The sequence below is a fragment of the Callorhinus ursinus genome, unplaced genomic scaffold, assembly GCF_003265705.2.
Source record: "Callorhinus ursinus isolate GAN/ISIS: 27379988/994484 unplaced genomic scaffold, GSC_fseal_2.0 scaffold11, whole genome shotgun sequence".
NCBI classification, from domain to species: Eukaryota; Metazoa; Chordata; class Mammalia; order Carnivora; family Otariidae; genus Callorhinus; species Callorhinus ursinus.
In genome coordinates this window covers 56,261,993-56,289,928 of record NW_027397073.1, presented here as the reverse complement: position 1 = coordinate 56,289,928, position 27,936 = coordinate 56,261,993, and the positions used below count along the sequence as shown (strand labels likewise).

Here is a 27,936-nt window from a genome sequence, read left to right as displayed (position 1 = left end):
ATGAGAAGTCCATTATAATTCTTACTGAGATTCTTCTAAATATAATGTCTTTCTTTTCTAGATGGTTTTCATAAATTTTCTCTTTCTCTTTTGTTTTTAGCAGTTTAATTATGAAATGCCTACATTGTGGTTTTGTTTTTATTCTGCTTGAGGTTTATGGAATTTATTAAATCTGTGGGTCAATGTCTTTCATCAATTTTGAACTATTACCCATTCTTTCTTCAACAACTTTTTTTTTTTTTGGTCCCATTCTCTCTCTCTTCTTCTTTTTGAACTCCAATAACATGAACGTCAGCCATTTGATATTGTCCCAAATGTCCCTCATGGTCTTCTTTGCTTTTTCCCCCCACTCTTTCTCTGTTCTTCAGTTGAATTTCTACTACCCTGTCTTCAAGTTCACTTTTCTTTTCTTCTACACAACTAGTCTGCTGTTAAGTCCATCCAATGAATGCTTCAATTCTGATACTATGTTTTTTTCATAAGACATATGTCAATTTAGTTTTTTAGAGATTCTACTTCTCTGTTGACATTATTCATCTTTTATCCACTTTATGCAACTTTTCCTTTGATTCCTTTAACAATTATCATTGTTATTTAAAAGTTCTTGTCTCTTAATGCCAAAGTCTGTGCCATCAGTATGCCTGCTATAGTGATCAAATACCAGTCAACTGTGTATGGGTCACATTTTCCCTTTCTTTTACTAACTCATAACTTTTTGTTGTGTGGCAGACATTGTTTTTAAAAGAACTCTAGGAAACTGGAGTTAAGAGTAATTTCCCTTTTCTTCTGTCTAAAAATTAGAGTAAGACACAGATCACTTCACTCCAATTAGGAGTTGAGCTGGGTCTGGGCTGTACTGCAACTTTAATCAGTTTTATGTTACCTCTGCATCTGAATGCTTTAAATGTCCTGGGTGTTCAACAGACAAACTGTGGAAAGAGCCAAGATGTCCATCGACAGATGAATGGATAAAGAAGATGTGGTATATATACACAATGGAATATTATGCAGCCATCAAAAGGAATGAGATCTTGCCATTTGCAACGACATGGATGGAACTGGAGGGTGTTATGCTGAGTGAAATAAGTCAATCAGAGAAAGACATGTATCATATGACCTCACTGATATGAGAAATTCTTAATCTCAGGAAACAAACTGAGGGTTGCTGGAGTGGTGGGGCGGTGGGAGGGATGGGGTGGCTGGGGGATAGACATTGGGGAGGGTATGTGCTATGGCGAGTGCTGTGAATTGTGCAAGACTGTTGAATCACAGATCTGTACCTCTGAAACAAATAATGCAATATATGTTAAGAAAAAAAAAGAAGAAGATAGCAGGAGGGGAAGAATGAAGGGGAGTAAGTCGGAGGGGGAGACGAACCATTAGAGACGATGGACTCTGAAAGACAAACTGAGGGTTCTAGAGGGGAGGATGGTGGGGGGATGGGTTAGCCTGGTGATGGGTATTAAAGAGGGCACATTCTGCGTGGAGCACTGGGCGTTATGCACAAACAATGAATCATGGAACACTACATCCAAAACTAATGATGTAATGTATGGTGATTAACATAACAATAAAAATTAAAAAAAATGGCCTGTGTGTTTACAGCCCCCCCTCCCACCATCAAGGAGGGCTTTAGGTTAAACACCATGGGACTAAGAACCCTCTCTCTGATTTAGAGCCTAACCCCCAGCCTCCTGTGTTGTTGGGCTCTCAGCAAACATCTCAAGGGAGAGGATTATCAGGTGTGGAGGTCCCTGCATTTGGGGCTTCAACAGATTCCAATCTGCTGTGCCAGTGTAGGCAGCCATTAACAGCTGTACTGGTGTCTCCTTGCCCCAGCAGAGGCCCTCCACCCAAGCAGGTATGATCATCTGCCCAGAAGTGCAAAGACTCAGGGCAAGAAATATGCCCAGGGAGGGAAATGACAACTGGGCTCTTTCACCTAGGAAGAGCTCTGCCCTCCCTGAGATTTATCTCCTTTAGATGGTGCGTCCATAGCTCTCCACTAGTTTTTAAAAACATATCACATTTACATTTATCCTTTGTTCTCTAGTTGTTACAGTGGTAAAGAGTCAGCCACCATGTAGTCTATACCCTAACTGAAAGTAGAACTCCCACAGAACATTGTAAACGTATCAGATTTCTTTTAACATTGTATTTGCTAATGAACTGCTAGCTCTGTCTAACCCAAGTTCAGTTTTTCTGAGTATATTCCATAGAATATTTTACCTGGGTGGCTCAGTTGGTTAGGCGACTGCCTTCAGCTCAGGTCATGACCCTGGAGTCCCGGGATTGAGTCCCGCATCGGGCTCCCTGCTCAGCAGGGAGTCTGCTTCTCCCTCTGACCCTCCCCCCTCTCATGTGCTCTCTCTCTCTCTTTCAAATAAATAAATCTTTTTTTTTTTTTTTTAAAAAGGACATAGATCTTGCTAAGAAATATTCTATGGGCCCTTACTGTCTCCTGTAAAGAATTTCATATATATCAATTAACTACCATACACATTACATCATTTGATACTTACATTAACTCCATAAAGCAGCCAAAGAAAGAATTCATGTCTCATTATATAATGAGGAAAACAGTTACTGACAGCAAAATGGAGACACATAATTTCCCACTGCAATTACAATAAAATGCAAATGCTCTTCTAGGACTTCATGGCCCAGCACGTTCTGTCCTCAAACTGCTTCTGCAGTCACACCTTATATCACTCTCCCCAGCATTAGCACTAGGCATGCTAATCTTTTCTCAGTTTCTCTAAAAAGCCAAGCTGTTTCTTCCCTCAGGAAATTTTCTCTTACTGGTTTTTCTGCCTGGAACATTCTCCTACTATTTCCATGCCAAGATGCTTCTCATCATTCAGCTCCCAAGGTAAATGTCACCTCCTCAGGGTATCTTTTCCTAGCCATCCTAAATTAGCATTCCTCCAGTTATCCATCATCTCAGCTTTCTGCATTTTCTTCTTCCCATCCATCAACAACTTACACTTCATCTACTCACTTATTTCATTTTTTGGGAATGATTTTCCCCAGTAGAATATAGAGGAACCATGTCTGTCTCATTTACACAGTATCTGGACAGTAACAGAACTCAGAAATATTTGCCAAATGAATGACTAGTGACAGCAGAGCCAGAATATAAACTCAAACCTTTTCAATCCTGTCCAAATGCTTTCCCTACAATAATCTTTCTTAATTTCAAAAGCCCCCTCGGGTATTAGTGTTTCTGTGTATAGCTATACATATGTTTATACCGTAGAAGAAATATAATGAGGTGAGTTTAAGCAAAACTATGAAGGCAGCTGGCGCAGGTTTCAATGTGGGCTCTGACGCTTTCTGGATCTATGACCTTCAGAGCAAGCTACTGAACCTCTGTTCCTCCACCGCCTAATCTGTAAAATGGGAATATTAGTCATATACATGTCTGGGGGTTATTATGAGGATTGAGTTAATATATGTGAAATGCACGGTACACAGTAAGCCAATGTGCTGACTGCTATAATTTAATTTTTTAGCACACCTGTAACTAGACTTACAGTAAGGCTATAGTGGGTGCTAAAATATCATCAGGGCACTAAAATATCACTAGAAATATAATGAGATAAATGAAATTGCATTTATCAGAACTCCTCTCTGACCCAACTCCATTCCCAAGCCTTGTTTCCTCAACTCCCTTAGGCCACAAAGGGCCATCTGACACAGTTCTGGCCAGTCACATCAGAAAAATTCTTTCCCTTGTTTCAGAGAGATCTTTTGCTTTCCTGAAATAAGTGCTATCATTTTCTCTTTCTCCTCCCTTTTTGGAATGTAGACAAGATGACTGATGCTTCAATAGCCATCTTGCAATGATGAGAGAAAAGCCAAGAAAACTGCAGAGATCAGCCTTGCCATTATTGAGTCTCAGAAATAACATCAGATGCTGCCTATCTCTAGACTTCTAGAAATGTGAGGACAAGCTCCTACTTTTAAAAACAACTCTAATCTTTGTTATTGTTATTGTTACTTGCAGCCCAAATGACTCCCAAATGATATAACTGGAAGCAATATTTCAATAACTCATTTGGAGTAGGGTGAGATTAGACACCTTCTCCATTCCACTAACGGAATTATTCAAGTAAGAATACACTGTCTGCCTCCTAAAAGAAGTTGTGTCTAATGTAACGATCTTCAATTTAAAGAGCTACAAACTATGTGCCCTAATCCCATGTCTCGGTCTGGCCTTGATCAGTATACTATAGAGTTAAACTTCATTCCTGCTGACGATATCCCTGTCTAAATATACAGGGAATATAGTCACATTATTCTCAAATCAAATATATTCCAAGAGTATTAGGAAGAATATACCAAGATCAAAGATTTCCCCCTCCTCTTTCTGAAAGAAGGATTGAATTTTCCATTGTCACTGTCTTTGAATGATGCCAATGGCAGCACAGCATGGTCATCTAGAGAAATTATCTTGGATCCTGACCTCAAGTGAGCCTTTGCAGCAAGGCTCTTGCAAGTGAAACTGTTCACTCTGGGGGACAGACCCTAGGCATAGTCCCAGTAATGCAGCTGTTTGCCCTCTTAGCTCCCTCAGGAGGCCATTTAGATAAAGTAAGAAAGAAGACAAATCCCTTGTTTTTATGCTCTGGCTTCTCAGAAATCTTTGGATTCTAACATGCTTATAAACAAGCTCAACTTGGATGTCTTGCAAAAAGCACTTGAAAGGCAGGGGTGATAAAGGGAAGCTATAGTTTCAGAGTAATAGAAGCAAGAACACAGAGCAGGTTCCCGCTCTCTTTCTCAGGCTCAGTGACTCTGTCTTTCAATACCATCTGGCATCCTTCATTCTCCTCCTACCATCCTGGTTTTCTGTTCCTCTCTTGGCCTGCCTCACCCCTCTTTGGGGAACAAGGAGAAAGCTAATGAAACTATTCCATCAAAAGGTAAACAGGTCTGCCTGAACCTCTCTGTCGGCAGAAAAAAATAGAGAAAAATGTTTGTAGATTAGGTGGAGGCTTAAAACAGCAAACAAATCTCAGTCACTCATTGGGGAATATTTGAAATGGTTTTGAAAGCTGGAATTTTTTTTAACTAACTGAGATTCCTATCAGCAATTGAATTCTTATGCATGTATACCTGTGAGTACAAGCACTGGACTAAGAAGGGGAAAAGTTGCAACCTGGAAAGAACAACATCCAACCATTAAACACTGAACCCCAGGAATTTACAAAGGAGGAGACTCAAATGAGACAATAAGCTCTTCTGCAAGAAAGAATGACAGAATCTTTTTTTGAGGGTAGCAGAAGGACAGCATGTTTTTCTGTATTTGTAGCTATAAAAGAAAGTGAACGTCACATATTTGATTTTGAAAGTAATTTATGCCATGTTCTGTCTACCGCTTTACCAAGAAAAGCACTAATCCACATAATTAGAATACATCACTTATTTGGGTATATATAAACATACTCATGACAAAATCAACATATAATGTTTCTTAAATTTCCCCTATGTTGGTTGAGGGAAGGGGGAAATAGAGAGTGATTGCTAATGGGTACAAAGTTTCTTTTTGGCAAGATGAAAATGCTCTGGAATTAGTAGTGATGGTATCACAATTTTGTGGGCTGTACTAGAACCACAGAACTGTATTTTATATTGTTCATCAATAACAAAATAATACAAGAAAAAATTACTTTTTAAAATTTTGATAATTAAAAGTGATTTGACGCTGACAACACCAAGCACTGGTGAGGATATGGAGCAAGAAGAATTTTCGTTCATTGCTGGTGAGAATGCTGAAAAGTATAGTTGCTTTGGAAGACATTTTGGCAATTTCTTATAAAACTACACATACTCTTAAAAATCTGGAAGCAATGAAGATATCTCTTAGTAGGTGAATGGATAAACATGGTACACCCAAATAATGGAATATTACTCAGTGCTAAAAAGAAATGAGCTATCAAATCATGGAAAGACACAGAGGAACCTTCAATGTATATTCCTAAGTGAAAGAAAACAATCTGAAAAAGCTACATACCATATGATTCCAACAATATGACATTCTGGAAAAGGCTCAATTATGGAGATAGTAAAAAGAAAGTGGCTGTCAAGGGTTGAGGGGGTGTTGGGAGGGATGAAACACATGGAGCATAGAGGATATTTGGGCAGTGAAAATATTCTGTATGATACTTTAATGATGTACACATTTGTCCAAACCCATAGAATGCACAATACTAATAATGAACTCTACTGTAAACTATGGACTTTCAGTTGATTACAATGGGTCAGTGTAGAGTCATCAATGTAACAAATGTACCACTCTGGTAGGGGATGTTAATAATAGGGGAGGCTGTGCATGTGTGGTGCAGGAGGTATATGGGAAGTCTCTGGATCTTCCTCTCAGTTTTGCTTTGAACCTAAAACTGCTCTTAAAAAAAAAAAAATCTTTAAAAAAGAAACACTTTGGGATTTCAAATAAGTTTTAAGAAATCAAAAAAAGATCAAATTTTCAAAAAGGGCCATGGATAGAAAGATACTCCTATGAAAGGCTACTGGCTGTTTTAAGCAAAGTATAATAGTCACAGATGGGAAATAGTTTTACTCATTTGACTAATAATCCTCTAAACAAGTGACAGGTTAAATGTCTGTTTTTAAGGCAAAGGAAATCACCAAGTATGAATGTTTTATTTTCTATTTTAAAACCAATATACAGTTTATGAGTTTGATGTAGATACTGATTTTGGTGAAGCTCAGTCAATCCCACAAGTAACTCATCACGTTATCCTCAAAGATATGTTAAAATTATTAGTGGAAAACTAGTTTGGTGACACCTAGTCATTGCTTAGAGGCTCATATTTTTTATTCAATTAGGAGATATCCAGGAAAAAAAAAATCTATAAAACAGAATGTAAGCAAAAAGCAGATTTCCCTTGCTCTTTAATAGAATTCTACACTTTATTCAGTGATATATGTCATTAGAAGTCTCGGTGATTTATATATTTTGGGCTTCTAAAATCAGTCTTCTCCAAGAAATCTAGATAAATTTCTTGAAGATTGTCTTTTTAGCTCAAAATTAAGTTACACATTCTCTCTATTGATTAGTAATCGGTTAATACCAAATTTCAGTGTATATTTTTATTCTGTGGTTTTGAAGGGCCTGCTGTGGCCAGCATTACTATGCATGACTTTCAAAGCAACTGACCAGATAAGCCCCCAATCTCGTGTCATCTGAAAGTCTGCCTCTCCGGTGCTGTGACGATTTGCTGGAATGCAACCATGTAACCTCCTTTCCTCCACATCTCTGGTCTCTATTTATTGCTGTTATTACCTAATCATTAAATGGTCAGCCACAAAACATGAACACACTGTTCTACTGCATCCTTGTACTATTTTTCAATTCTTTTGTCTATTGTCCTTCCTCAGTTCAAAAAATTCAACAACAGCAGGACAGAATCACAAACAAGATCAAAGGGATTATCAGGCAGTAGCTGTGCTTGGAGCCCCACACAGTCATTCTCATGTGGATGGTCATTCTCGTGTGCATGGGTTTTAAACAGTTCTGTGGTCCATCCTGTTAAGGTTTTCCTCTGGACTTTTTCCTCATGGGGCAATAGTATCAGCTCAATTTTAACCTATTCAGTAAAAATCTAAGGTGAATATAAACCCAACTTATTAAATTCTGGCAGGAATGAGTTGGCCATTTGGATGAAAAATTATCCCTTGATTCTCTTCTTTCACAATACATTTTCCACACTCAGACTTATTCCATGATGGTTTTAGTTCTGTGGGGTCTCCTTGGGCAATAACGATTTTAAGTTCCATTTGTTTTCATTGGTTAACTTTAAGATGGTTGCTCCTAATGTCTATACAAACAGCTTTAAATTGGAAAGCCATAACTAGTGTTTCCAATGAAATAGAGGATCCTAGAATTGGGGAACTGAGAGGAAATTTGAGAAATGCCCAAATAAATCATATTTTACAGATGAGAAAAATGAAGCTCAGAGAAATTAAGTAACTCATCCAAGAGCACACAGAGCACACAATGCTAATTACTGAGAATTATAACTACAAATTTAATCTCCTGATATCTAATTCCACATTTCTTTCCTTCTGGTCACCAGTCTCCTAATCCATTTATATTTTATATTCTTTACTCTCTCACTAACCACCCCCCTGCAAAGTTTCATACTTTTACTTTAGAGACTATTCTCTTTTTTCCCTTAATGTATTTCTTAAAATGCACATGGTAATCAAGTGGATCCTATTTTTATCATATGTTGAACTAGTCAAAATTTTCACTAAAGAACAAAGAGAACTAGATGCAAAAGTGCCCCACAAGATTAAAAAAAAAAAAAATTAACATAAAATTCTCTAAAAATCTGAAATTTTGCCAGTTAATAAAACTGGCAATTGCAACAGACCATATACACTGGCTATAAAATACATATACCACACATTAAAAAAACAATTACATTGCTGTTTACATTGATCTACAAGGAATATATTAGCACTATTAAAAATAAATCACATTTTTAATTTATTCATTGGTTGGTAGATTAGAATGTACTAGAATTTCTTAAAATAGTATCAGTAATTCATGTCTTTTAGTTAAAACCATTCAAAGAAGTAGAAGCTGAATTCCATTTTACTCAATTTTCCTTGTGGCATGCAGAGACATTTCCCAAGTATCACAGCCAGGTTAAAATAAAATAATAAATGCTATATTCACATTTTTATTATTGTTGCTATTAGTAATCATCATTGTCAACATCCAGTTAAAGGTAATTTCAATCGGTTCTCTACCTCACCCTCTCCAATTTAGTCATAACATTGTTCATCATCAGATAAATTCCTTTAGCAGACCATTAAGAGCCAGCAGTCAGAGCACTTTACATACTCTAAAAATGCCATAAAAACAACATCAGAATTAAGGTCCTCAAAGTCCCACTCACAGAATGACAGGGAAAGGCACTGACCAGTAACCTGAATGTCCATGTTAAATGTGAACTTTGGAAAAACAAGAGCTGTAAGTTCCACAAAAGAGAATCAAATAACTAATTTCATAATGGCTGACACCTCATGTGGTGGGGGCTCTTGTTGCCAATGCCTCTGAAGCTCTACCACACTCAAGATGAATGGCTTTAGTACTTCAGTACCTAACCTCTGACAGCAAACAGACAACTGATCAATAGTTCAACTGATCCCTGATCAATAGTTTATGCCATGGGAAACAGAATGATTTCTTTTCTATCATTTAGAGGAGGCTTTTTCTTTCTAAGAATAACCCAACCAGGAAGTTCTCCCTCTTCTAAGGCTTCTCATCCACTCCTTTCCAGTAATGTTACCTTCTTTCTTTACCGATGGCTGAGATTAATTACGATAATCAGTAATTCCCTTCAGACTCTGTTGTGCACAAAACTGGTGAGCTTGTGTAAAGAAGAAATACAAATGAAACAAAGGATTTAGGTCTTGCATTTCATTGTATTTACTTTCATTTATTAAAGAAAGAAGCTGACACTTTTTGGTTTTTGGTAAATGGGCAAGAGTTTTCATTTTTGCTTTCATTTTCCATGCTAAAGCTCCTTCTTTAAAGCAAAAAGTACCAGATTCTGCTTAACAGAGTATCTGTATTTCAGTAGATTATAAAATTCTACTAGGGTTCATGCCAGCCTATATAGAACCGTTGTATGAGTTCAAGAAAGTCTATCCTCTCTGAAAAAATATGGTTTGCCTAATGGAGAAAAGCTGAATCTCTGCCCCACCTGACCTGTTGGCATTCTTATTCAATAAACAACATGTGCAACTATATTCATTGACCTTGAATTTTACTGAATGACTCACAGTTTCCCATTTATGTCTGTTATACAATTATTCTAGGAAAATGCCACTCTCCAGCCAAAATTTTAAAATCACATCTTTAACAACAACAAAAGAACAGCTTTCTTAAATTTTTGGTAAATGTGGATATAGATTAATTCATTAGGGAAAAATTAATAATTATGGGAAAGGTTGTGAATACTAGTAATGGCTACTGAGTAACCTTTTGAGAAATATGCTCTTTCACAAAAGATTTTATTGGTTTTATTATCCTAGACAGAAGAAAAAGAAGCACTATGTATTTCTCAAAAGAAGGCATAAAAAAATATATTTAATAGAAAAAAAAATAGAGATCTGTAGTGTTAAACTTCCGGGACAACGGTAAGTGAAAGCCTCCTGAGCCTCTCCTACACCTCTGCACTTCTAAACATAATAAACAGGGATACATAAGTTCTGTTGTACTTGGAAGTATATATGTATACTTGGAAGTATAGATGTACTTAACAGACACTTATTAAAGGACTGCTGCAGAGCAAACCCTTAGAAAACATTTACTGAATGAATGGGATAGACTTTGCAAAGAAATGGAGGCTAGGACCATTTCCACTTTTGAGGAGTGCCACATGATAATCAACAAATTCAAAAAGCATATAATCACAGCTGGTTCAAAGATGGTATCTGCCCCTCTCCCTCCTTCCCTAGAATTTTTCCTTCTATCTACCAAAATGGTTATTAAAAACATTCAAAATCCTTCATTTTAAAATGATTTACTCACACATTCAATGAATATTTATTAACATATTAATAAAGTTTTGAAGAAATCTGGCAAAATATGACTCTAGTAGTTGCAGCAGCAAGAAGGTTCAGGATCCAGGAATATTCTTCAAGTGGCCAAACACCATGGATACTTTTTTTTTTAAGATTTTATTTATTTATTTGAGAGAGAGAGAATGAGAGATAGAGAGCATGAGAGGGAAGAGGGTCAGAAGGAGAAGCAGACTCCCTGCTGAGCAGGGAGCCTGATGCGGGACTCGATCCTGGGACTCCAGGATCATGACCTCAGCCGAAGGCAGTCGCTTAACCAACTGAGCCACCCAGGCGCCCACCATGGATACTTTTACAGTCTAATTAGACTAGTACTTTCTTTTATATTTGATTGAGTTGATGATTCTTCCTTCTTGAAACTTTAGTCCAGTGGCTTATAATTTTACTTTGTGAAAAATCTTTTAGAGAACTTTATAAAATGCATATAATTGGGCCCTACTCACAAAATTTCAATTCAGATTTGGGGAGAGACCTGAGTATATGTATTTTTACAAATACCACCCCTCATGCCTATCCTAATTCTGGTGCCACTTATTTGTGAGTCACCTATTTGTGAGAAACACAAATCTGTCTTCTAGCAAGACCATTCTGTCCTGATTCTCATTAAACCTTTCCAACCAAAACTTCTTTGCCTACTTTCTGAATCCTCTTAACCACCAATCCTTATATATTAGTATCTCTCTCAAGGTTCTTCATACTCTATTATCTATATAGAACCCTTCCCCTTCAAAAAACCTTTTCCAATGTCAGAGTTTAGCTTTAACCTATATACTAGTATCTTCCCAGTCCTTAACTCCATTCCTGACTACTCTCAGATTCATCCAAGTGTCTGATGGACATCTCTACCTGGATGTTGCAATGAGACTTCAAGACAATGGTATCCTCAACCACACACCCTACAGATTAAGGAGTAAGTGGTTCTGCTCATGCTTTCCCTAAGCTTGGAGTCTTCCCTCCCCTCCTGACTTAAGAACCACTTTAGGTGGCCACTCCCAAAGGAAAGAACTTCTCAAACCCATTCTGTGTTCCTCTTAATCCGGGCTGATGGAATTCTGAGCATATTTTTATCTATGCACTTATTGGTAATTCCATGAAGGGCATAAAATTTGTATGTGAATGCCTTAGAATTCATATGAAGATACAGACCATTAAACTCAAACACCTCCTCTACTCAGCTCCAACTTTCTTAACAACCAGCCAAAATTTTGGCTTGGCAGCTGAAAAGAGAATACAAGATTTCTGCAAAGTATCCAAGAATTTAATCTCAGAGTGATTTAGAGGTGAAAATGAAATAAGAAGCATGTGTAAAAAGAATAAAAATGTATTGCTGACTACAATGACTACAGTATGATGATGATGATGATGAATAATTTAACAAATATTTATTGAGTACCTACTAGTACTAGATATGAGGCTCAAGGTGCCAAATACCGTAGGCAAGCCTGGGTGGCTCAGTTGGTTAAGCATCTGCCTTTGGCTCAGGTCATGATCCCAGGGTCTTGGGATTGATCCCCAGGTGGAGCTCCCTGCTCAGTGGGGAGTCTGCTTCTCCCTCTCTCTCTGCCCCTCCCTCTGCTCATTCTCTCTCTTACTCTCTCTCTAATAAAATCTTTAAAAAAAAAAAAAGGTGCCAAATACTGTAACTAGAACAATAAACCAAAAAACCTAGCACTCGTTGAGATTTCTAATAAGGACAAATAAAATCCAAACAAATACTGTATATAGTCATGTGTGCAGATGTGTATTTAAAAATTCATAAAGTGAGGGATGCCTGGGTGGCTCAGTCTAAGTGTCTCCCTTTGGCTCTGATCATGATCCTAGGGTCCTGGGATCGAGTCCCACGTCAGGCTCTTGCTAAGTGGGTAGCCGGCTTCTCCCTCTGTCTGCTGTTCCCCTTGCATGTGCTTCCTCTCTCTCTGAAGAATAATTAAATAAAATCTTTAAAAAAAATTTCATAAAGTGAGCTTCCATTTCCAATCATGAGAGACCAAGACAGTTCAGAATTACCCTCCTACTGTAAACAACTAGGAAACTGGGCAAAGAAAGGAAGCAATTGTTTTTCAACTTTAACAACAAGCTATGCAGGACTGTGATGCCAGGAGAAAGCAAACAGATGCAATGAGACCTCCCAATGGATATGCCTATCTACTTGGAGGCAGTTTCACAGAGAAGGAGATCCTGAAGATAACCGAGCAGCAGTCTCACAGAGGTTAAAAGACCAGATCAAAGCTCAGAAAAGCTGAGTCGGCTAGAATTTGCTTGTCAGAGTACCAGAATGGCAGGATCTATGAAGTGAAACTGCTCCAGGAATTGGCATGGGGGTTCCCTTGACTCTTTGGTTAAACACCAAGCAGGGCTACAGAAGTTGAACCTTCACAAGAGTAGGTAAAAATTAACTCCTGGGAAAAGAACCAGCAAGTTTTAGTACAAAAATTTTCCAGAGTTCAAACAAGGCCAGCAATGTCTGCATGTACAGTGGTGTGTATATTAGAAATGTATCAGGTGGACTTCTGCTTTCACCCATGACAAAGTATCATACTTCATATTAGCCAGAGTAAAGAGATATGGTAGAATAACACAGGACATACAGAAGAACCTTAGAAGTCTCATGTCTTACTAGTAGGATTAAAACTATCCTAGTGAGAAGTAGACTAGACACTAGAATGAACTCACTTCCCCCCAAATCCACAAACAGTGGTCTGCCAAGATAAATCTGTGCAATCTTTAAAGAAATACAACAAAATCTATCAAGCCACAACCTAAAATTCACAAGTTCAACTAGCCAAGCAAAATTAATATATATATGAAAAAAGAAGAAAAAAATGACTCATAACCAGAATAAAATCAGCCACTGGAAAGACACGGAGATGATGAAATTGGCAGGAAAAAAAGTCGAAAGAGCTATAATGAAAATACTTAAGGACTTAAATTGTGAATATAATGCAGAAAGAAACAGAAGATACAAACAATGAAATTTCTATACATAAAAAATACAATATGTGAAATAAAACATTCACTGGGTGGAGTTAACAAATTTGATACTGGAAAAAAATTAGTGAACTTGAAGACACATCAATAGAAATAGCATAAAAAGAGGTGCACAGCTAAAAAGGAGTGAGAAATAATAAATACAGCCTCTGTGATCAACAGGAAGATGTCAGGTGGTCTAATAATTGTGTTGACTTCCAACCAAGATGAAGTAGCAGGAACCAGGTTTACCTCTTGCCTGAAATAAAACACATACACACACACTATATTAAAAGGTTCTGAAGATTATTAAGTGATGGGAGACTAAAAAACAGTGATCACAAAAAATAGAAAACAAACTGAGTCCTACAATAGGACCCCAGGTTATAGCCTAGAGAGAGCTTACAGGCCATGGTTCAATAACAGGGAAAGCAGCTGAGCCTGCTGGTCTCTCTTGAATTTAGGAAATGAAGCTGGAAGTCAAGGAAGCTATGAAGCTCACAGAGAAGGGTACTGGAGAATACCTGGTATTCTCAAGATTCTCAAGAGGATTCCACTCATGTCTTCAGTTTTCATATATGGAAACTACCCCAGGCTAGAAGTCACCAGAGAAAAGGACCAGTAATCACAGAAGGTCAGGAATAGTTTGTGTTCCCAGCAGACAGAGTGAAAAAGCTCATGGTTTATAGGACCTTGGATAGAGTACTCAGAAGCATTTTACCTCTACAGTAGGGAGAACTCTTCCATAGACTAAATGCTAATCTGGTCACACCCAACAAATTTTAAAAGCAAGACACAATAGGATCAAACAGTTTTCAAGTGCCAGGAAAAAATTCAAAAATATTTATAAAAATATAAAAATATCCAGCCCCAACAAGATAAAATTCACATTAATTACAATTAAAAAATTATCAGGCTAGTAAAGAAGCAGGAGACTACCGCCAAAAGGAGAAAACTCAATCAATACAAACAGACTTAGGAATGACACAGATGATAGAATTAATAGATAAGAACACTAAAACAGTTACTACAACTTTATCCTGTATGTTCAAGAAGCTAGGGGAAAAACTGATAGGTTGAGTGAACACAGGGAAGATTTTTTAAAAGACCCAAAAAGAATGTCCAAATTTGATGAAAACTTTCTAAAGTCACCAATTCCAGAAGCTCAATAAACTCAAAGCATAAGAAACACACAGAAAGCAATGGTGGCACACCATAATCAAATTGTTTACATCAATGATAAAGAAAAAAATTCTTAAAATCAGAGTAAAATACAAAAACAGCATGTAAGGAGGAACAAGTAAAGAGTATCAGATTTCATGTCAAAAACAATGCAATCTAAAGAGAGCAGAGCAACATCTTTTAAATACTTGAAGGAAAAACTATCATCCTACAATTGTATACTCAGTGAATATATCTTTCAAAAATTTCTAAATAACCAATGGGTCAAAAAAGAAAACAAGATGAAATTATAAACTATGAAAGTATTAAAAATACAGCATTATAAAAGTTGTGGGATACAGCTAAAGTATTTGCTGGAAGAAAATTTATAGCACTGAACACCTATATTAGAAAAGAAGGAAGCTATCCAACCAATGATTTCAGCTTTACCCTGAAGAAAATCAGAAAAACAGTAAATTAAACCCAAAGTAAGCAGAAAACAAGAAATAACAAAATAGGAAAAATAATAGTGCAAATCAATGAAACCAAATGCCTGTTGCTTTAAAGATCAATAAAATTAATAAACCTCCATCCAGATATATTAGGGAAAAAAGAAAGAAGACACAAACTAGCAACACGTACAAGATGAAAAAAGGTGACATCACCACAAACTTCACAAATATTAAAAGGATAATATGGAAACATTATAAACAACTTTATGCCAGTAAGTTCAACAACTCAGATATTAAAAAAAAAAAAATTTCTTATAAGACACAACCTACCAAAGCTCACTCAAGACAGAGATAATCTGAGTAGCCCTATATCTGTTAAGCAAATTGAATTTGTAGTTAAACATGTTCCCACAACGAAAATTCCAGGTTCAGATGGCTTTACCACAGAATTCGAAACACTGAAAGAAATAATACCAATTCTACACAAATTCTTTCAGGAAATTAAATAGGAGGAAACATTTACTAACTCATTCCATGAGGCCAGCATTACCCAAATACCAAAACAAGACAGATACTACAAGAAAAGAAAACCACAAACTAAAGCCCTCCATGTACATAGATGCATTCTTTTTAACAAAATTTTAGCAAATCAAATCCAAGAATATATAAAAAGGATAATACATCATGACTAACTGGGATTCATCCAGGGAGAGAAAGGATGATTTAACATTTGAAAATTGTTAGTTTGTTTAATTCATCACACTTAATTATCATTTAAATATTAACAGAGTAAACAATGAATACCACATGATTATTGCAAGAGATACAGAAAAAGCATTTGACAAAATCCAGCATCCATTCCTGTTAAGAAAGAAAGAAACAAAGAAAGAGGAAGAAAGAACCCACAAACAAACAAAAACTCTGCAAGTTAGGAACAGAACCACCTCAGCTTGTAAAGGGTATCTAGGAAAAACTAGTATCATATTTAATGGTAAAAGACTAAATGCTTCCCCCCTAAGATCAAGAACAAACCTGGATGACTGCTCTTACCACTTTTAATCAAGATTGTGCTGGAGATTCTAACCAGTACAATCAAACAAGAAAAAAAGAGAAAAGGCATCCAGATTGGAAGGAAAAACTAAAACTATTTTTAATGCTGATATCATGACAGTCTAGGTAGGAAATCCTACAGAATACAGAAAAAAGGTACTAAAATTAATTATCTCAGCAAGGTAACAAGATAAAGGTCAATATACAATATTGTATACAATATATACCATACAATACAAAAATCATCTGTATTTCTACATACCAACAGTGAGTAATTAGAATCAACATTTAAAAACAATACAATTTCCGAAGCATTAAAAACGTAGACTACTTAGGACAATAAATCTGACAAAAGATGGGGAAGACCTGTATGCTGAAAACTATAAACACTGCTGAGAGAAACTGAAGAAGACTTAAATAACTGGAGAAATATAAGTTGCACATGGAAGATTCACTACTTTAAGACATTAATTCTCCCCAAATTGATTTAATTAGTTGATTTAATACAGTCCCTATCAAAATCCCAGCAGGCTTTCTTTGTAGGTACCGACATGATTTCTAAAGTTCATATGGAAATACAAAGAACATAGACTAACCAAACAACTATGAAAAAAAAAGAAATCAGAACACATATATTACCTAAATTCAAGACTTATTACAAAGCTACAAGAGAAAGCCATATAGTACTGCGATCAAACACACTAAGATCCAAAGGAAGAGAACAGAGCCCCAATCTATAGTCACACAAATGTCAACTGGTTTTCAACAAAGGTGCAAAGCCAATTCAGTGAGGGCAAGAAGAGTCTTTTCAATAAGCAGTGCTGAAACAACTGAAGATCTATTTTAAAAAAAAGAAGAAATAAAAAGAACTTCCAACCATACCTCATACTATATACAAAAATTAACTCAAAATGGGTCGTAGACCTAAATATAAAACCCAAAACCAAGAAAACATACAAGGGGTGCGTGGGTGGCTCAGTCCATTAAGTGTCTGCCTTCGGCTCAGGTCATGATCCCAGGGTCCTGGGATCAAGCCCCACATCAGGCTCCCTGCTCAGTGGGGAGCCTGCTTCTCCCTCTCCCTCTGCCTGCCGCTCCCCCTGCTTGTGCTCTGTATCTCTCTCTGTCAAATAAATAAATAAAATCTTAAAAAAAAAAAAGAAAAGAAAACCTATGAGAAAACTTTTGTGACCTTGAGTTATGTAAAGATTCCAAAAATAAGATATAAAAAGCATGGTCCATAAAATAAAACCTATATAACCTGGACTTAAAATCTGCTCTTCAAAGGCACCATTAAAAGAATAAAAAGATAAGCTATATTCTATAGGAAAATATTTGCAAATCACATATCTGATTAGATATTTATATTCAGCATATTCAAGAACTTTTATAATTTAATAATAAAACAAACAACTGAATTTTTATAATGGGCTAATGATTTGAACACTTTACCAAAGAAGAACACATTGTTGAGAGAAAACGAGATGTTGTATAAACCAAGGAGTAAGTACCACTTTCTCTAAGATACCGTCCCTGATCTTACTAGATGAAAATTTTCTGCCAACGTATGCCACTTACCATAGTGTATTACACTGACTTGGAAGATATGACTCACCTAAACTAGTTTTTAAAACTACCTGAAATTAGAAATTACATTAGATTTATCTTGACATCCTCCAGCATATCACAGGTCCTCACATAATGCCTGCTTCATCCAAGTAAATATTAAATGTATAAAGATGGATGAATAGTAGGTATACAGGGGAATTCCTTTTTAACTGGAAGTTGTATTAAAGAAACATGTTTCAGAAAATTATTTTATAGGTTTAATCATTTTATAATTTTTTGTGTTCTAGAAAATTCTGAATTTTATTAAACAAAATAAATACTTCTTCTTCCTTCCAAGTTTAATGCTTTTCCTTTAAACTCAAGGTTTCATTAAAAAAAAAAACAACTTGTTTTTAGAAACCATTATCTGAAGTTAATCACTGTTCTCTAATTTCCTCTCTCTCATAGACCTCCAAATTGTAGAAATCAGTTCCAGGCAGTGCCAGCCCTCAAAAGATAACAAAGCTATGCTATTATGGAAAAGAAAAGGAAACAGAAGACTGGGGAAGTGGAGAGGGGGAAGAAATACCACATAAACTTTCATGGAAATCCAGAGTTCTTAAGTTGTATGTTCCAGAGACAACTGCCAGGATGATTCTGGCCTCAGACGACATTCAGAAGCCTTGGCTCTGAGAGCATCGGGAGGACAGGGATCTAGGACTTGACAGCCATCTTTTCTTTTCCAGTCTCAAAGTGACAGAGAACAAACTCCACAAAGCATCAGAGTGATCTAGGTTTTTTCCATTTCCAAAGTCTTGCTTCAGGTGGGGCATACTGATGCCAAAAGGGGTAAAAAAAAAAAAAAAAAAAGCATCTGTCTTCCACAAAACAGGACAGATTTTGAAATGGATACACCTTACACAGAAAGTTAACCTTACATAACACCTGAACCCTAACAGACAAACAGGCAAGTACTCATTAGGCCCCCAGAGTCTATTTACTTTCAATAAATATTTACTGGACATAGGCATATAAATTTGGCCTCTCTGCTGAGCTCTTAAGTCTGCCTGGATAAACCTTATTTTATTGCCATTATCGATTTCCAGAGCTCTCCGCCAGCAGCCACCCTGGCTAATGTCTGTTTCTCATTTTCCATTTGTTACTTGTTAAATTTAAACTTTTAAATTAAGTTTGAATGAAATGTAAAATCACAGAAGATTTCGTGTGTATATATACATGAAAAGGAGAAAGAAACACAAATAGGAAGATTCAGAATGACGTGGGAAATTTCTCCTTTCATTCACTGAAGGTCTGATGGGACTATATTAAACAGGTTAACTTGTCAATCTCATTCTTTATGAGACCTATAGGATATTGTAATGAGGTATTTTTGAAAAGCAACAACAAAGCTGAACTTAATAGAATTTAGAAAGGAAAAAAGAGAGAAAAACAGATTAACTTTTAAAAAAGTGCAGTGAAGGGGTGCCTGGATAGCTCAGTAGGTTAAGCATCTGCCTTTAGCTCAGGTTATGATCTCAGCGGGAAGTCCCCCTCCTCAGCGGGGAGTCTGCTTCTCCCTCTCCCTCTGCTCCTCCCCCTGCTCGTGCACTCTCTCTCACTCTCAAATAAATAAGTAAAATCTTTAAAAAAAAAAAAAAAGTGTACGGAAATGGTTACCACTGAATTTCTTAGCCCATCTTTTCTGAAAACGATCAACAGGTCAAATAGAAAATGTTGTATTCAAATAAGTAGTTATTGATTTAGAAGAGGAAGCATCTTTGAAGACAGGGGGGCAAGAAGCTTTTAGGAGAAAAAAGAATTATCTGTAAGGAAGGGGCCAGTGGGGACTGAGCAAGGCTGCCAAGGGGCAGGAAGGCATAGGTTCAAGCTTAGCAGAAGTCTTATTTTTCTCAGGTATACAGAGAGGGAAGATGAAGATTTGAAATGGAAAAGGTAACCGCATGTGGTCTCTCTATTCTCCGAAAAAATGAATATACGTGTGAGGATATTTTTACCTACACACAGCTATCGGGGTGTGCGCATGTGCATACTGTGCTACCATTTATCAAGAGCTTCTTTCTGGGGAGTGCTTGCCAGCAAAGCCTTGCTGGCTGTCTACTCCTAGGGTCCCTTGCTCTGGTACCTGGACCTTTCTAAGAGTTATTAAATACCTGGAATACTGTCCTTGCATGCTGCTAAACATTTTGTTAAGCACTTCTATCCATCCATTTACCAGACTGTCCCTAAACACAGAAAATGCCTATAGTCCTTAGATTTGATAGCTTGGCTTTGCCACCTGCTATAATTTGAATTTAGATTCCAATGTTACACGTGAAATATAAGGGTATAACTGTCACTTGGCTATATGTTTTAAAACTTTCCTTAGTATGTCCCAGGCAGTGGTCTGGATCCCACAAGTGCTTAGGTAGGCCCAACCTATAAATATCTGGTCACCCCAAATGCCTCCTCTCACCTTAAGGGCTGGGCTACACCCAGCTAGCCCAATTAAAAGGTGGGACATGACCAGGAGCAGGGGTCAGTGAACCACATGTGGACTGCCTTTTGCCTTTTTAAAAAGACAGCTTTACTGACATATAGTCACTCCCACATGCTTGAGTACAGTCTATGGTCACTTGTGCTGCAGAGGCAGAACTGAATGGTTACAAAAGAGATCTTAGGGATCACAACGCCGAAAATATTTACATGTGGCCTTTTACGGGAAGTTTGCTGACCCCTGAGCCAGAACAAATGAATGTGTGTGGGGCACAGGTTGCTGCTGTGTGCCCACCCAGGACTCAATAAGAGAAATCCTCTGTCTTCCCCAGATCATGAGAACAGACCATTTCCTGAAGAGCCATGGCTGTTAGAAAAACACCCTCCCCATTTTCCCACTGTGAACCCATGCTTCTCTCTTGAACTGTGTCACTCCACAGGGAGTGTTCTGGAATGTTGTGGGAGAGCTTTTTGATAATTGCAATGACTGGGGCTCTTGCTGGTATTTAATCAGCAGCACCAAGAATGCTAGGAGTCCTACAACGCAGTGGATAGTCCTGTACCAAGAAAGAATTGTCCCGTGTCACACATGACTTTCAAATACCCTGCTAAATATTCACCACAGCTGAAAGACCTGTTTATAATCATTGGAACCTAGAGCCTCATTCAGCGAAAGTCTTTTTTATATACTGAATTTTCCAGCAACACAATTATAGTGTCAGTTGATGAAAAACTACTTTGTTTGAGTATCCACCATTCTAGAAATTTATATCATGTGCAGCAATCCAGCTCAGGTGAACTGGTCTCCACTTGCAGTATCCCCACCCATGGTACTTCTATGTATCAGAGCAACCATTTGACTCCTTCCTTGTGTCATCTCCTTTAGTCACATGCCAATACTGACATATCAAAATACTATATAAAATGCAGTTCCATTTTTTTCTTTATATTACAGTTGGGCTATTATATTGATTTTTAAATTATGTGCATTGGTATATTATCTATAAATATCATCTGGGGATGGTAAAGGAGACAATGTGTCTGATAGGATTGACAGCCAGGGCTGTAGACCATTTTTTCTTTTCTAGACAATCTCTCACTCCTGGCTTCTGTAACAATGCTAACTCCTGGTTTCCCCGAACATTCTCCATCTATTTCCCTGGCTCCTCTTGTGGCTGGCTCTTAAAAGCGGCAATGTTACTCTGAGTTTCACCGCCCCCCCACCCCCATTCTTACTGATTTCTCTCTTCCTCTTCTAAGACTTTGACCAACACTTATTTGCCAAACTGCTCACAAATCGAGACTGTGAGTTTTCCACCCCTTTTGCTGAATTTCACACCATATTTTCAGTTGCCCACTGTGTACTACTTGGATTTTCTACCAGTGCAGTCTCTCAAATGCAGCTAGCCCCAAAGAGAGCTCATTATCTTCCCTGCAAAGTCTGTTCCTCCTATATTCTCGTTTTTCTTGGCTGGTGGTGATACAGTTTACCAAGTCTGCCAAATTAGAAAACTGGGATCATTTTAGACCGGTTCATCATTTTTTACTCTCCCAAAGCAACTGTTCACCAAATCCAATAAAATTATCCTGTATCTTGAATATTTCTAAAATCTAAAGCACAAGTTTTTATATTTTTTCTACAATGTAATAGAGCAGCATTAAAGTCTTAATGATCAGTGTGATTTAAGACATCAATTCTACTTAAGTTATAAACCTACAGAAATAATAGTTTTAGGGTGGTGGTGTTGGTTAAAGTGTCCAACTCTTGGTTTCAGCTTGGTCTGATCTCAGCATGGTGAGATTGAGCCCCGCCCACTTCAGGCTCCGTGCTTCCTCAGGGTGGAGTCAGATTGAGCTTCTCTCTCCCTCTCCCTTTGCTCCCCCTCCCCCACATTCTCTCTCAAATAAATAAATCTTAAAAAAAAAAAAGGAAGTAATAGTTTTGGGCAACTTAATGCACAAAAATGTTAAATATAAAGTTATGAAAATTTGGAAACAACTAAAAGGAAATGATTTGGTTTTTTATTGTGCATCCATACAGAAGTGAATCTGTAGCCATTAAAATTATGCTTAAGAGTGTCTTTATTATAACAAGAAATGCTTTTCATAGTTTTAAATGAAAAATAGGGATCTAAAATTATCTTAACCATATAAAACGTGCAGGGAAAGTGGAACAAATCACTAATGGCAGCTATCTCTCATGCAAGAATTATAGATTATTTGTATTTTCCTCTTAATATTTTTCTGTGATATTCCAGATTTCCCACAAGGCTCATGCTTTTCCTATAATTACTTTAAGTCCTTTTCAAGTCTTGTCAATTGTGCCTATACCATAGTTCAGCCTCCTAATGCACTTTCCTTGCTTCCTGTTTCCTTACTCTTCAATCCATCCGCCAGGCTACTATGAAATGAATCTTTTCGAAGTGTGGACTTGTTCATGGAGTTCCCTTTCTGCTGGCTTCCTACCGTTCAAAGGTCCAGGAGCAAATGAGTAAGCATGTCATACAAAGGTCGGACAACCTCTCTCCAAGTCTGTTTTTTCAGCTTCATCCCCTGCAATTCCTCACCAACACAGACCTTCCCACCTTTACTTGAACAAGCCATGGACTGTGGCATTTTTTGCAAGGCTGTTTTCTTTGACAAGAATGTCCCTTTTTCCCCTTTGCTGCCAGGTCAAATAACATATTTATCCTTTAAGACTCAATTCAAATGCCATTACCTCTCTGAAGCTTTTGCTGACAGGAGCCATCTACACTCCTCTCCCAAATACAGTTGTGGATACTCTATTTTAGCACTTATCCCTCCGAATAAGAAAGAAACGCCCAAAGAGAAGAAATTCCTCTTTGTGGGAAAATACTGTATCTTAGTCATCATTGTATCCCAAGCCCTGACACAAAGTCTGGCACTAAGAAAGTATTTGATGAATGACCAAATTAATGAATGTAGCCAAAAGCTGTAGGAAGAAAATCAGCAAGCACCTTGGATAAGCAGCTGGCCTGGAGAGACTATACCCAGGCTGTAGTTTCTGACTAGACAAAAGGCAGAAGGAACCAGAGTGTGTTGAAAGAAGCAGAACTACTCAAGTTAGTTATGAAGGGGAAATGACAGATGTTATGCAGTGACTGATTAACTATTGGAGATTGTTAGAAAAGACAGGTTAACTGTTACATTAAAAAATCTCTTGTGCCTTCGTATTTGAAATACAGAAGTCTCTGAGAGCTATGCCTAATACCTTTCATAAAGAATCAAACTCTTATTAACTGTGTTTTTGAGTAGTAAAACAAAACACCCATGGGAACACCTACAGGAAGCTGAGACACCAGAGTAATATTCAAGGTACCTTCTCTTTGGACATTACAACTTTTTAAAATTTAATGCCTGGGCTATATTCCAGATCAACTGGGGCCCAGATATCACTATTTTTTTAAAAACGCCCACTGTTGGGAATCGCTAATCTCCATGAAAACAATTTTCCCAACTGTAGACTGCATCCCTAAAAGGAAATGAGTTATCTTCATGATTACTGTCATTGTTAATCTCATTCCTAAAAGGTGAGAGCAAATAACATACACTTGGTATCAAAGAAAGGTAAATAACAACAACGTAGCTTAAAGAACTTCTTCACTCAAGTTCATTTTTATTTTAGTTGATTTTTTTCCTGTATTCTCAAAATGCAGTTTCAATACAAAATTCAAACCTGCATAAATGATCATAGTGGAATACCATATTCCAACATCATTTTCGATATTTTAAGGCCAGAGAAAAAACTTGGAGAATAAAAAATTTTTTGATAACAAACTGAGCTCTAAGAAAATCTGCTATTACAGGAATTTTTTTTCCCCCATGGCTGGCTAAATTTTAACAGTTTTCAATGGCAGTTCTTGCTGTGGGGAGAATGTGTTCCAATCTTTTTGATCATATTTTAAATGGTACAATCTTACATTATTTTTCAGGGATTCACCTGAAATAGCAGAAACAATGGAATAATTGTCTTGAAGAATTAAGAGAACACTGATCAGTCACCCTAAGAAAGCATTCTGGTGGGCGAGTGATAGGAGGGTCGAAGAGGGACAACAGTGGGGACACTGGGCTGGGAAGTGAGGCTGGTACGGTAAACAGAGTTCCAACTTTCCCTTCCTGAGGGTTGTTATCCTCTGAGTTCTCACATTTTACCCTCAGTGTAGCCAATTGCCCTGACTTGGGCATACACTTACCCCTTTTCAGATGCTGGCATAGTTAGGAAAATTTTCTTAAATTTTTCTTTAAGAGTATCTGGTCAGGATAGTTTTTCAGAAAAAACATCTTAACTAAAAACTAGAGAAAGGGGGAAAAGAAAATGAAATGGTAAAAAACCAGAAAATTTATAATAAGCATATATATATATATATATATATATATATATATAAAATAAGAATATAATACTATAAGTATGTGACCAATAGTGGCTAACAGTGAAGTTAGGCTAGTATAAATTAGGAACTCTAGAAATCATTAATTATCCTGGTCACTTGATCTCAAAATGCTATTCTGTTTAACTGACTTTTCCCCCTCCACTTTAAGATAATCACCTTACTCCTGATTTCTCCCCACCACCAACCTCCAATAAGACTTCTCCTTATTTTAAACATTGTGTTATCTCCTAGGGGAGTATTTTTCAAAAAATTTTTAACCTTGACCTGTATCAGAAATAAAATATATATCTCTCTATCCAACACACACATACATCATACATGCAACAAATATAAACTTCATCAAAGTCTCATTATGTGTGATGTACTCTGATATATTTCCTTTTCTATTCTATTTTTTCAAATGCTGATAACAATTAAATTGTTATCAGCATTAACATATTAAATTAAATATTTGATATTAAATTGATACCATAACGTAGTACTGGGTAGTACTAGCAATAGGAAAACCAAGCAAAACCTGAAGATCTCCATCTTATCTATGCTCACATTAACACAGAAGTTCATTTACAGATTAAGAGCAGAATAATGCCCCTTTCTTAGTTTTTCAACTCTGTCCACTTCTCTGGAATTCTCAGAAGCTACTGGTTGGTTCAGTTATTTCCCATATGGTAAGGACTATGACAAACCAGGGATATAAGAATAATGGAGTCACAATCAACTGTAAGTAGTGACAGAAGTCAACCAAATTCCAGCTGCTTACCAGCAGAGGAAGCAGGGAGCAGGGAGCAACATATGCTAGTCTAAGGCATCATTTGGGCCAAAGAAGAGAGTGCTGAAGTTCAAGAATCCAGAACAATGAAGACATCTTTTCTCTATCAGTCAGTTCTAGTGCCAGGAATAGGTAGCAAAACTGTGGGTGAAGAGTATGTTTTGAATAAAGCCAGTATCTTGTTTAAAAAAAAATTCATAATGGTATAAAAATTGTCCCCCACTTTGCTTGGGTAATTTGGATTGTGTATTAATTCATTTACATGAATTATGCAGAGACCTGAATGGGAGTGTTGCTTACAGGTGACAAAAGATGGGGGCCTAATTAGGAACTCCTATGAGAACCCTTACGAAAAGGGATTTAGATTCTTTAACAATCACTGAAATTAATTCCAAGGATAGCTTATAAGGTAATCAGTTGGTTTTTTTCTCCATGAATTTCCTTTTGGAAAAAAATCAGCTCCTTAATGCCTTTAGGGCTCTGGCTGCCTGTAAGCATTTGCCGCTCCACAGCTGCCTCAGCACAAATGGCGCTGGCTGTTCCTGGGAGAGACACTATTTGTCAAATGTGACATGAGGATGAAGTCTGAGGACAGGGGATTACAACCAGAGATCTTTACTCAAGATTGTCAAATGTGACCAGAATCAGAAAACACAATGCTTTCATAGGATTTTACAGAGGGACTTCCTCACATTCACCAAGCATATTCATATTTCATTTTGATAACTCTGGACTTTGTTTCCACCTGATTTTGTCCCTCTCTCTGTTACAGCATGTAGTACCTCCTGCTGTCTTGACATTGACTATGAACATGTTTTCGTTCCTTTAATAATCCAGTTGAGGGCAGGCGTGTGTTGCCTTATTCTTTGTATCCTTAACACCTATGACAGTACACACTTTGGAGTTTAGAATGGGTGAACAAATAAGAGGGGTACAAGGGATGTGAGCTTTGCTATGGGAGGAAGGATAGGGTGAAGGTTGAAAGCAGGGCAAGAGAAGCAAGGGGAGTTATGGGCTTTCCCCAGAAATGAAAGAGATGACATTTTAAGTAGCAAGCTTAAACCCAACAGGGCTCCTGGCCACTTACTCCTTTAGGAGGAAACTTACCGCTAGAGCAGGGCTTCTCAATCTTTAAGGTGCAGAGAAATCACCTGGGAATCTTGTTAAAATGCTTCTGACACTGGAAGTCTGGGGCAGAACCTAACTAAGAGTGCATTCTAACAAACTTCCCAGGGGTTACAAATACAGCTGGTCCACAATTTAGTCACACCTCAAGTATCAAGGCACCTAGAACCTGTGCTCTATCACTGCATGGATTTGATCAAGGCCCTGGGAGGAAACAGATAACAAATTCAAACAGAGTAACTGAGATTTTACTAAGATCTGAGCAGCATTAGGAGATGCCAGCAAGAAAAACATTAAGGCCCTTAAGGCTAGCAACTGGGAGGAGGAGCCATCACAGCCCCAGACCAAAAGGGGGAAAAGGAGGGAGAGGTTACCAGAACTAAAGAACTCTGGAGCTGGAACAGAATAAATACTAAGACATGAAAAGAGCTGTGTTCTTGGGTATCTTGGGTAGAAGAACACAGACACTTCCCAGGGAGTGAGAAAGTCTCACTCCTGTCCTACCTTCTGATGCCCTTCTGTGCCTCTCACTGGCCAGACCCAATTGGGACCTAGAGGGCAAGGTGGGGGTGGGGGTGGGGGTTGTAAATGACCCCCAGAGCACAGAAGGAAGGGAAAGTAGACTGGAGGGCACAGGGAGCTATCCCACAGAGGAACTTCTGACCAATTTAGCTATTCACTATTCCCTACGGTTAAAAGTAAAAAAAAAAAGTAAATACCCTTAAAACAGTCTGGCTTCATCTAAGGGGCCTACAGGATAAAAGACTGCAAGAAGTCTGTGTTGCTTCTGTAGGCAATCTTTAGAAAGAAATAACCTCAAACGGTTTGGTAAGTAGGGGCAGCTTTAAAGATAAAAGAAAAACAAGCTAAATGCCTGAGGCAGAGGCATAAAGGAAGTGCTGGGAAACCATTAAAAGACCAGCTCAGGAAGTTAAGAATATAGTGGCCCCTTCAGATCTTGGAGAAACAGGACTGGCAGGTTGGGGTCAGGGGCAGACAAGAAGACCAGCCTTCACTCTGATTTCAGAAGCACTCTGCCTAAAATCCTCCAAATCCTTTTTAGAATTTAGATGCAATACCACTGGTAGATTTCCAAGATTTGGGGAAGAAAGCAGACCCAAGGAAAACTAGACACAGTAAGCACTATGACTAGATAGTCAGTTCCTAGGAAAACTCAACCAGAAGTCTGGTAGAGAAGTCCAATTATAATTACGTGTGTGTGTGTATATGAATATATACATGTACATACACATATTAGATTCCTCATTAGAGCTCCAATCAAGGCTCTTAGGAAAACATTAAGAAATGGAAAAAGCAACATCCTCATATTTGGATT

The 27,936-nt window shown here is 37.5% G+C and overlaps 1 protein-coding gene across 6 annotated transcripts in view; it reads right to left on the bottom strand.

Moving 5' to 3' along the window:
• Positions 1 to 27,936, bottom strand: part of ARHGAP28 (Rho GTPase activating protein 28) — a 203,137-nt gene that overhangs the window by 113,392 nt on the left and 61,809 nt on the right. For 2 of the 6 annotated variants that reach the window (XM_073898510.1, XM_073898508.1), the window contains one exon: positions 24,509 to 24,608. The exons of the other annotated variants lie outside the window; for them this stretch is intronic. In XM_073898510.1, the coding sequence (XP_073754611.1) occupies positions 24,509 to 24,528 (20 nt within the window). In that variant the 5' untranslated portion in view covers positions 24,529 to 24,608. The remainder of the gene's footprint in view (positions 1 to 24,508; positions 24,609 to 27,936) is intronic. 6 annotated transcript variants of the gene reach the window in all.